The sequence below is a fragment of the Chanos chanos genome, chromosome 6, assembly GCF_902362185.1.
Source record: "Chanos chanos chromosome 6, fChaCha1.1, whole genome shotgun sequence".
NCBI classification, from domain to species: Eukaryota; Metazoa; Chordata; class Actinopteri; order Gonorynchiformes; family Chanidae; genus Chanos; species Chanos chanos.
The window spans coordinates 6,681,037-6,692,785 of NC_044500.1; the positions used below are offsets into that span (position 1 = coordinate 6,681,037).

General features: G+C 37.8%; 1 protein-coding gene across 1 annotated transcript; it reads left to right on the plus strand.

Moving 5' to 3' along the window:
* Positions 1-537: 537 nt before the first annotated feature.
* LOC115815757 (protein NLRC3) lies at positions 538-7,955 on the plus strand. Its single transcript, XM_030778757.1, has 11 exons — positions 538-607; positions 787-903; positions 1,020-1,133; positions 1,444-1,542; positions 3,080-4,867; positions 5,042-5,215; positions 5,357-5,530; positions 5,684-5,854; positions 6,249-6,422; positions 6,946-7,119; positions 7,737-7,955. Exons 1-11 carry the CDS (start codon positions 540-542, stop codon positions 7,741-7,743), a joined length of 3,060 nt encoding a protein of 1,019 aa, XP_030634617.1. The 5' UTR covers positions 538-539; the 3' UTR covers positions 7,744-7,955.
* The last annotated feature ends 3,794 nt before the right edge of the window (positions 7,956-11,749 follow it).

Consider the following 11,749-nt stretch of genomic DNA (forward strand, 5'->3'; position numbering starts at 1 on the left):
TACAGACAGGGACCAATGGCCAGTCCCTCTTAAACAACCTGCTGAAGATGAGTACACAGATCATGTGCCTGAGAGGTGAGTGCCTACATACACCAATAGGAAAGAACACGTAAAGTCAATGTTTATGCATGGTTAGAACACATTACATCACTCTAATGGTGTTTTTAGCATAGGGCACCTGACTGATGTTAATCATGTCAGTAGAATCAAAATAAAACATTTACCCACCACCATTTACTCTCAGTTGCTATCCATGTCCGTTTTGTTTTACCAAAGCCTATCTGAGCAGGAGAGATCAGACTTGCCTGTTCGTAGCTGTATGTCCCTGAGGACTGACTGATTTAGTCGTAATGCACACACTCCTTTAAGAGGAGAATTGTATTATCACCTGAGCACTTTTAAACAAAGCTGCTTTAACACTCTAGAGTTCACACACATATACGATGAAAATATAACTCGGGGGACTTTTGGTCTTGGTTTATGAACTTGACAGAGACTATAAGGAGAGATCAGTCTCTCCTGTGCCCAGCTGTGTGTCCATGGTCAGTGACTGGTCCATGGATAACCCACCTAAACTGTGTGAAAGCAGCTCCCAAAATGATTCGAGGTACGCTGCCCTTAAGTCGAGAATTTCGTTTTTCATACATCTGTTGATGTTGTACGTACATTTATTAACCTCTAAGAATCAAAATCTTAAAGAAATAAATACATAAATAAATAGTTATGAATTAATAATTAATTCATAAATTAAATAATTGGTTGATTAAATTTGTTCCTGCTTTGCAGCCCAGTCCATCAGGAGCGATCGGAGTCTCCTGCACCCAGCTGTGTTTCAGTCAAGAGCGCCTGGTCAATGGACAACCCTCCGAAACTTCAAGAGAGAGACAAGCCCCCTGAACAGAGGTCATCATTCTTCACAGATTCTAGCGCCACAATGGAGCGTAAGCACTCATTCTGAAAATACACTGAAGCGTTTTTTTTTGTTTGTTTGTTTACTTTTCTTTCCATTGTTTTGCCAGTATCCTTCAGGAGAGATCGAGGTCCCCTGTACCCAGCTGTGCCTCCATGCAGAGTGACTCATCTATGGAACATCCAGTAACTTTTACTGACAAAGCTGATGCAGCTGATCAGAGGTATACATACTGTATGTACTTTCCACATATTTGACTCTTACACTAAAATTAAAAATTATAATCTGTTATTCTATTTATCTCTTTAAAAGGTGCGGGGTGTTATGGTGGGGGGGATTAGTACATATTGCAGGCGCTTCAACCAATCACAGTTTTAAAAAACATGCTACATTGGCACAAATTCCTCTGGAACAGAAGTGTTTGTCCGTTGGCCTTTTCACGTCTGATCTTTTAGACCCCAAGGGCAAGGTTCGTTGGTATTATTTGTTCATTTTCATTTTAATTTGAATTAATATGTATTTCTGTGCTGCAGCCGAATCCACCAAGCAACATCTGGCCTCTGTGTACCCAGCTGTGAATCTGAGAACGTTGAGCAGTCAGTAGACCTTTCCGAGGGAGATGCTCGACAAAAGTACGTCCCACCCTCAAATCCACGTCCAAACATTAAAGTTAAAGCCCTGTAAGATTTTTACAGTGAAATATGAGATTTTTCCCCCACTTTTTTGTAGTGTGCATTCATACAAGGGCAGCATTTTGTCATCACTGCAACATCACGGGACTAAAGTGCTGGCTTTCAGTGTTGCTTTTTGAACTTTTTCCAATAGCTGAATTTAATCTTTTTGATACGACCCATAAAAAGAGGTCAAGTCTGGATTTCCTTTTTTACTGCACACTAAGAAGTTCATAAGTGGAATATACAAAGCTATTAAAAATACCATCAACGATATGACGCAATAAGATAATACTTTTTGCATGACTTAATTGTTCATGAGAAAAACCGTGACAATGACGCGCTTTAGTCGAGTCTTCATTTTTCATAATCTCTTTCTATAGGTTACAAGCGTTTTATTTTTGGGATGACTCTGGTTTCAGCATAGGCCTGAACTTGTACCCGATAGCTCTGATCCAAAGGGACCAGACCTATGAATTAATGACGCGTTTTGCTCCAGAAAACTGGCTTGCTTGCTCTCATGTTCCATAAGTATAGGCGTGTAAAAACGGAGAACAAAATGGTCATTGTGGTCTGGTGCTATATGATACAGACTGGTGAGAAATAAACAGTTTGACTGATGCCTGGAACAGCCAAAAGATATGAAAAAACGATAAATATTTTATGATGTTACATTTAAAAGCAAACTAGACCTAAATAAAGCAAGAATGTCGATGAATATTCACACTGAAGGAACTGGTCAGTGTGAGCTCCATTTAAGGGGATCATGGCTAAAATGGAGGACCAGACAAGTATATTCAGTTGACACACAGTGCCCCGTGGTGGGCTGTCATGGGTTTCCTTCAGTATGGTCTTTTTGTTAAAAGGACCAATCCCACTTAACAGTGAAAGTAAAGTGGGCCCATCGGGGGTATTGTGTTGAGATAATAGTTAAGACATACAATAACAGAATTTCCTTTTTACACCATAATCTTTAAAAGGGACTGAAGTAGCCTTTGAGATAACACCAAAGTAGACTGGGAACTGGGTTTACCAAAAGTCTTTTAGGTCAAAATCATTTGCTGATTGTCCTCATGATCAAACTTCTGGGTCAGAGATATGTAATTAAACTTTATAGACATTGCTTTTTCAACAGTTATGACTAAGCTGTTAGTTACAAATACATGTATGTATGTGTGTTTGTATGTATGTATGTATGTATGTATGTGTTCATTAATTCATTGATTCACTGATTGATTGATTGATTGATTGATTGATTGATTGATTGAAACTTTCATAATGCACATGGCACCTTTTTGTTGTTTTCTACCTACTATCTAGTCCTACTTCTAAGTAATACCTGAAGAAAATGTCAGGTCAGAGCAATGTTTTTACAGAATATCTGTCTTATTGGGGGGGGGGGGGGGGGGGGGGGTTCCTGAATCCATGTTAGAGTATACTGTTGGATGTGCTTGTTTACGAACTTCTAAACATTCCTTTCCTTCCAATCTTTTCATAGATGTGAACCTAAATTTTCTGAAGAAGAATTACAAAGGAAACTTAAATCTACTTTGAAGACAAAGTTTCAATGCTTATGTGAAGGCATAGCAAAGGAAGGAAAACATACACTTCTCAATGAGATCTACACAGAACTTTACATCACAGAGGGTGGAAGTGAAGAAGTCAATAATGAACATGAGGTCAGACAGATTGAGACAGCATCCAGGAGAACAGCAACAGAGGACACACCAATCAAATGCAACGACATATTTAAACCCTTACTCCGACAAGACAAACCCATCAGGACTGTGCTTACAACAGGAGTTGCAGGCATTGGAAAAACAGTCTCTGCACAGAAGTTCATTCTAGACTGGGCTGAAGAGGAAGCCAATCAGGATATCAACTTCATATTTCCACTTCCTTTCAGAGAGCTGAATTTGATGAAGGATCAAAAACGCAGTTTGGTGGATCTTCTCAGTAGCTTTGTAATGGCAATAAATGAATCTGATTTCTTCACTAGGCACAAAATTTTGTTCATCTTTGATGGCCTTGATGAATGTCGGCTACCCTTAGATTTCCAGAACAATAAGAGTCTGAGTGATGTAACAGAGTCAGTCTCAGTGGATGTGCTGCTGACAAACCTCATCAAGGGGAATCTGCTTCCCTCTGCTCTCATCTGGATCACCTCCCGACCAGCAGCAGCCAGTCAAATCCCTCCTCAACATGTTGATCAGGTTACTGAGATACGAGGGTTTAATGACCCTCAGAAAGAGGAGTACTTCAGGAAGAGAATCAGTGATGAGCATCTGGCTGAGAATGTAATATCTCATCTTAGGTCTTTAAGAAGCCTGTACATTATGTGTCACATACCAGTGTTCTGTTGGATTTCAGCTACTGTTCTGGAGAAAATTTTGGCTGAAGCAAAGAGTGGAGAGATCCCCACGACTCTGACTCAAATGTACACACACTTTCTGATCATTCAGACAAAAATAATCAAGGGAAAGTATACTGAGAGAAAAACGCCAGATGGTGAAATGATTTTCAAATTAGGAAAGCTAGCTTTTCAGCAACTGGAAAAGGGCAATCTGATCTTCTACGAGGAAGATCTGAGAAAATGTGGCATTAATGTGAAAGACGCATCAGTGTATTCAGGACTATGCACTCAAATCTTTAGAGAGGAGCTAGGGCTATACCATGGGAAGGTGTACTGCTTTGTGCATCTGAGTATTCAAGAGCATCTTGCAGCTCTATATGTTTATCTTGATTTCAACAATGGCAACAGAAATGTGCTTGACCAGCCACGGATTGGGAGGCTTGCAGCTAATTTCAAATGTTCAACAATTTCTGACTTACACAAAAAAGCAGTGGATAAGGCCTTGCAAAGTAAGAATGGACATCTTGACCTTTTCCTTCGTTTCCTTCTGGGCATCTCATTGGAGGCCAATCAGCAACTCCTGAAATGTCTTCCAACACAAGCTGCAAGTAGCTCCTTCTGTACTGAGGAAACTATTGACTACATCAAAACCAGGATCCGTATGAACTCTTCTCCTGAAAAATCCATAAATCTGTTCCACTGTTTAAATGAACTGAATGACAAGTCTCTTGTGGAGGAAATCCAGAACTATCAGAGTTCAGGAAGACTACTGAAAGTCAAGCTGTCACATGTACAGTGGTCAGCCTTGGTCTTTGTGCTACTGACTTCTGAGAAAGAGATTGATGAGTTTGACCTGAGAAAATACAGCATTCAGAATTATGAGCAATGTCTTCTCAAGCTAATGCCAGTTGTCAAAACATGTAGGACTGCTGAGTAAGTTCTTGCTGTTTTTAAGACTGTATTAGAAAATAGTTGGCTGATGGAACTTTTGAATGCTTAAAAATGATGGAATACTTAAAATGAAAATTCACATAGGATTTGAAAGTAAGTAAAGGAAGGTGGAAACTTTTCAAATAATTAATTCCTATTTCATGAATTTTCTCCCAGACTTTCATCCTGTAACCTCACAGAGAAAGGTTTTGCAGCTCTGGCCTCCATGATCAGCTCAAAGTCTTCATGTCTGAGGAAGATTGACCTAAGCGAAAATACATTAGGGGATTCTGGGCTAGATAAGCTTGCTCTTGGCTTTAGGAATTCCCATTGTAAACTGGAGATACTGAAGTAAGATTTTGCTCTTTTTTTCTTGGGGGTGGGGGCATGGGGGGGTTGTTTCAGTTGTCAAATAATTACTGTCCATGTTTTCCCACTGTGGGATTAGGTTGAGTTGTGTTGACCTTTAACATTTTATTTTTCTGTTCACAGTCTTTCACAGTGCGGTATCACATCATGTGGCTCTAGGATTTTGGCTTCAGCCCTTAAATCCAATCCATCACATCTAAAGGAGCTAGACCTAAGTTTCAATGATCTCCAAACTCAAGGGATTGAGACCCTGTCTAGAACACTGAAAGATCCATCCTGTAAACTGGAGAAATTGAGGTACTGCAGCTGTACTACCAGATAGAGATATGGTCACAGATAGATCAATAATGAAACCATTCTTTTGATTACATCTGTGCGGTTTTATGTATCATATAAAATGAGGTTGTAAATGCAATGTTTAGATCTTTCATTGCTTTTTTTTAATGTCAGGCTCGTCAGATGTATGCTAACAAAGACAAGCTGCAGCTCTCTTGCTTCAATTTTTCACTCAAACTCAAACCTGAAAGAGTTGGATCTGGAAAAAAATGACTTACAGGATATTGGAGTGGATCGGCTCACTGCTGGACTGAAGAGTCCCTGCTGTAAATTGGAGATACTGAAGTATGAACCTTTTGTACACTGAAAATGAGCTTTGTTTACCATAGTAATTATGCATGAATAATCACAATTTTTGTGTAGCAAGAGTTGCTGGTATTCTTGTACACTTTCCTGATTTTATTACATTTAGCAGAGTAGGTTCTTTCATATAATAATGATTCAATTAGATCATTACATACTGATTATTCGTTGCACCATGTGTTGTGCTGAATAAAAAAATCGTATCTAATTACAGGTTTTCATAATTTTTTCTGCAAGTTCTAGTTGAGGAAATTCGCAATAAAATGGAAAGTAGAACTATTACATTTAAGGGAAGCATTTCTTTTTTTTTGATATGTCAAAGTACTTATTATTCATTAGGGACAAAACAGTGAGGCTTTTCTGTTTTCCTTCACAGTCTGTCAGGGTGTGGTATCAGAGAGGAAGGTTTTGCTGCTCTGGCTTCAGCTCTGATGTCAAACCCCTTTCACCTGAGAGAGCTAAATATGAACATGAATAGAGTAGGAGACTTAGGAGTGAAACGGTTCTCTGCTCTTCTGAAAGAATCAAGCTGTAAACTAGAGAAACTGAGGTAAGTTCTTCCTACACTCACATGTCTTTTGTCAAATGTTGAATATTTCCTTTCATCTACTGTATTTTCCCTGCTGGTCCTTACAGTGGTCAGTTTAGTAGTTTGGTGAACATGCCTATTTCAAACACTGATGCTGCAGTTTGTTTTTCACTGAAAATAATGTGACAGAAAGCTGTAGAACACTAGAAATTGGACTTGAATCTGTTTTATTACAAACGATATACATAGAAGAGCTGTTATTTGAATTTGCACCACACTAATTAAAAATAAAGCTCAGCTGATTAAGTGCACATCTATTTTTTGGTCAACTGCCTGAACAACAGTCAAGCCAGACACAGTTTTTGGTCTTTACTGAAGACATGCAATGCTGAATGAAGCTTTTCTTTTCTAACCTTTACTTATTCTTAAATACATATGGTTTGTGCAAATTTTGAGACACTCAGATTGTATATTTGACACAGGAGTTGACATAAAACAGCACTCTACATATCTCTCAAAAATATTGTACTTCATTTTTTTTTAGGCTGTCCTCCTGTGGTGTCAGTGATGAAAGTTGTGCATCCCTGGCCCGGGCTCTGCAGTCAAACCCCTCACACTTGAGAGAGCTGGATCTTCATTTGAATCAGCATACAGATGGTGGAAAGAAACTTCTCTCTTCTTTGCAAGAGCATCCAGATTTCAGACTGGAGAAATTAAAGTGAGTTTTGGGATTGCTAGATTGATATAAACACAAATCTAAATACAAACATTTGTTTTATTTGTTTGTTTTACTTTTACTGATAAACAGCATTACCGTGATACTTTCCTTTGTGGGAGTCATTGTGGGAGTCAGTGTTGCCTTAATGTTACATTTAGAATAGTGACCATGTGAGTTGATATGGGTGAGCTGTGATACTCTGCTGGTGGATCTAAAAGAGACATCCGTGACAAAAAAGGAAATGAGCGTATCCTTTTATGGATAGACACATTCATGCAGACTGTTAGGCTAACTGTAAATGAAAAGCTGATCCAGCCAATCACAAGCCTCCTGCTGAGTATTACGAAAACTATATTTCTGTCAGTCTTCCATTATGTATATTTGTATGACAGCTTTGATAAATAATGTATATTTTACTAACTCTGCAATGCCATAATTGCAGCCTTTTAGATTAACCTGTTGAGATTAGACAAAACTGATGTACAGCTACACTTGCAATAGATTACATTATTCATTCCTCTTGACATATTGAAATTCTATGACATATCTTTTGACATTTTACTCTTCCTGTTATGATGCTCCCTAAACGTGTCTCTTTTAAATTCTTTACCTCATAGAATATAGACTGAGTTCGCTGAATGGCAACACAGAAAAGAGGGGTTCCAGAAGGTGGTGAAACTTAATGGATTATACACCTGGATGATTCAAAACCGAGAGAAAAAAAATGGGACTGAATCAAACCAAACTGTCCAAATGCCATTCTATCACCAGTTCAATTTACCACTTGTTAATCAGAACACTTCGCAAATATTGAAGCATTTAGCTGATGGTAATTATGAGTGTCAAGTCTAAAATATGCAGTAATGTGAAATTTCATAGATTACTAAGATTTTCACTGCATTAGAGTATGTTTTTTTTTTTGTTTTTTTTAAATCCAGTTACCGTTGCTGACATTTCTGGATCCTTCTAGAGTTTTTGTGAGTTAAACTGACAGTTAATGTTTTGATACTATATGTACACATATGTACACTTTGGCTGCTTTAAAAAAGAAATTGTAACCCCATGCACTTTGCTTAACGGTAAAAATGTACAACTTTATCACAAATGAGTTTTGTTACAGTTGTATGACCACATTAATATGAAAATAACTTACAAATGTTTATATAAGAATGTTTACAATGGACAGGATTGTTTGTCAGTGGTTGCTGTGTAATCACAATGATAACAGTCCCATCTAGAGACTTGTTCATTGTGCTGCTGTAAGTGTCAGTGATCTTGGTTGTGAATGGTGTAGAATTTCAATGTGGTAGTAGGGGTCATGTGCACATCTAAGTTAAACATGGGACAAAGAAATCCTATAGTACATTCCTAAGACTAGTGCTTTGTTTCAATGCCTTGACATTCTGAATGACCATCAAATAATATAATATATAAAATGATGTTCCTTTTTTCTATAACTGTACTAAGTGAATAAATGTGTATAAATGTGGACGTGTGAGTGTTATATATATAGCACTTGAACTTGAAACACAGACACATATTTGGGCATAGCAGTAAGAGGATTTTTTTTTTTTTAGTATTGCATAATTTTCTACCGAATAACATAAAACAAGTTGAAATGATGTATTACATAGTGTCCTATACTAACCATTCTCTACACACTCTCTTTCTCTATGTGTGTCTGTCATGTGTCTATCAATTGGTAGAAAGCAATTCAACATTCAGTTGAAGTAGATTAAGTTCTGTATTTAGTTTTCCATTCCTGTTTGCACATGGTGAACTCGAGTAGTGGTGTGTGATATAACGAGACTAGCCAGTTTTCATAAGCATAACCTATTTCAGTTCTCACTGTTTGATGTTTGTCAGCTCTGGAATGTAAGAGTCCAACATTCTGGAGTAGCAAGTGAACTTCCTTGTTTCCATTTGTTACTTTAAACTGCTTTCTGTTTGTCATCGGACAGATTTGTGAATATGTCTACTTGTGTGCTTCACGAATATATTTTTCATACCATCAGCTTTGACGGTCAAAACTTGTACTTTCTTTTCAATTAGGTTTGAAAACTACAATGTATTAGTGATTTTGTCTAAGTGGTATAACTCCACTTACAGTAGCTGTGTAGAGTTTGATCAGACCGTATGTTTCCAGATGACAGCCCCCAAGGACTGGGATTCTGCCTCTGTAACCAGTCTCTCTGGGGATGTGAACCATGAAAAGGAGAATAAAGGGTGAGTATAAGGACTTTTTCGTACAGAGAAATATTACTACACCATTGACTCCAAGTCAGAAACCACATCACTATTAATACACTTTTGGTCATTTTACTGAAATGTCATAACGCTTGAGTGACGTAGCAATGTAGCAGTGTCTTGACATGGGTGTAACTGTTGTATGGAGACTGGCTCACAAAATAATCAGTTAACTAATGATTTAAGAAATGATTCTGAAGTGAATTTAGGGACCAAATGACTTGATATGGTCATATGGTACAGTATGGTATGATATGGTATGGTATGGTCTTTGTGGTATAGTATGGTATGGTGCTTTTTAACTTTTCAGGCAGATTTGAAATTGACAGGACTGATCAAAAAGCCAAATTTACAATAAGTGAGATGTCTTTAAATTATTTCTGAAAAACATCCTATAGCATTCATGTATACTTAAGAAGGAAATGCTTTAAGAAAGTGGCAGCTGTCAGCTTTCAAAAAGTTTCCTGATGTAATGCATAGTTTGGATAATTGTTTAGCAAAATGCCCAGTGGATCTGAACCAGCTGGTTTAGTCTTTCTTTTAATAGCTCGATAACTAGCACAGTTTGTATTCATCACATGAAGTTTTATTTGTTATAGTAGAAATTTTGGACTTCAGAAATTTAATTTAGTAATTCACTGCAATGGACTGGCAACCTTTCCCTGCCTTTCACCCCAATGAACGCTGCTATAGGCTCCAGCACCCCCCATGACCCTAATTAGGAAAAGTGGCGTAGATAATGAGTGAGAGTGAGTGAGAATTTAGTAATTCAAAAATTTGTGTTCTGTTTTGATTGACTGTCGCTAAAATGTGACTTTTGAGAAATAAACTTTAATTGGTTGCTGATTCACTTGAGGCATACAGTGGTATTAACTAGTTTTGCACTCATGTCTGCAATTAATACTGCGCTTGATATGACATGAAAATTAAGATGAGGTCAGCCTCACCAGTATACAGATGTTTTTCATTAACTTGTGATATGTAAATGAGCTGTGAGCTGATAGTTCTTTTTTCCTATTGCAGTCCATCCCAGAAAAAGAGATCAGTCTCTCACACACAGAGTAACCAGTCGATGGATGAACCAATGAGGCTCAGAGATGGAGCCATGAGCAGAGAACCAAGGTAAAACTGGCACCGGGCCACATTCTGTCTGTGTCTCTCTCTCTCCTAAAAAGGTGCTTTTCAAAAGCCCATGTTGAATTTCATATGCATCTAAACTGTTATGTTCCAATAGATTTTGTCATTGATGTTATTATGAACACTCATTCTCAGTTACAGTATGTGCAGATATACCCTAAATCACAGGCTGAAAAGTATTTCTTTCAATTAACAATATCCATTTTGGGGTTAAATCAATTATATGCAAGTGATTTTTTTTAAATCCTATTGAAGACCAGCCCAACAAGAAAGATCAATCTCTCCTACCCGGAGCAACTGGTCAATGGATGAACCAATGAGATTTAAAGATGGAGCCACTGGTGGAGAAGCAAGGTGAGAGAATGGCATTTACCCACATTGTCTGAGTGTTTCCCACTTTCCATGTGTTCAGTGTACAAGTATGCACATCGTATTACTGTAATATTTTATCAAAAGTTAAATGTTTAAAAAGAAAAAAAACTATGATTGTCCTATAACTTAATTTATTAATTAATGATCACTTGTCTCCTTATATTTATCTGGCGATTATCAAACCAGAGTGAAAACACTTGAAAGCAGACTTTGGCATCCTGCTGATCAATACGCATTGTCATATCCAGAATAACATAATAAGATGCAGGCATACTGTGTTATGCATTATTTTTATGTGCATAGTATCTTAATATTGCAGCTGATGATGAAAAAAAAATGTTTTCCTGTCTTAAAGTCTGACTGTACAAGGGAGGTCAGCTTCACCAGTGCACAGCTGTTTGTCAGTGCGGAGTAACTGGTCGATGGATGAACCCATGAGGCTCAGACATACAGCTGTTTCCACAGAACTTAGGTGAGATGATATGTTTCTGACAACATACTGTGAGTTTTCATTAAACTCAAAGTGCTCTCTCTCAGAATTCCACTTTTAGTGGTATACTTATGTAATGTGGCAAAAAAGAGATGATATCACATTGTTGAAGTTGAACTTTTGTCTTTTGCATGGGGTAAAATTCCTTTGAATATTATGCCCAGAAATGAGTACGGGTAATGGTTTTTCATTTACATGTTGCAGATTAGCTCATTATATGTAAATGAGATTTGAGCTGATACGCCTTTTTTTCTTATTGCAGACCATCCCAGAAAAAGAGACCAGTCTCTCACACACAGAGTAACCAGTCGATGGATGAGCCAATGAGGCTCAGAGATGGAGCCATGATCAGAGAACCAGGGTAAAACTGGCACCGGGCCACAT

Excerpts from the sequence above, each read along its gene's own strand:
- LOC115815757 (XM_030778757.1), top strand. The coding sequence starts at position 540 with ATGGTCAGTGACTGGTCCATGGATAACCCACCTAAACTGTGTGAAAGC. Across the intron at positions 608-786 it reads AGCTCCCAAAATGATTCGAG|CCCAGTCCATCAGGAGCGAT; the intron begins GTACGCTGCCCT and ends CCTGCTTTGCAG. Across the intron at positions 6,423-6,945 it reads TGTAAACTAGAGAAACTGAG|GCTGTCCTCCTGTGGTGTCA; the intron begins GTAAGTTCTTCC and ends ATTTTTTTTTAG.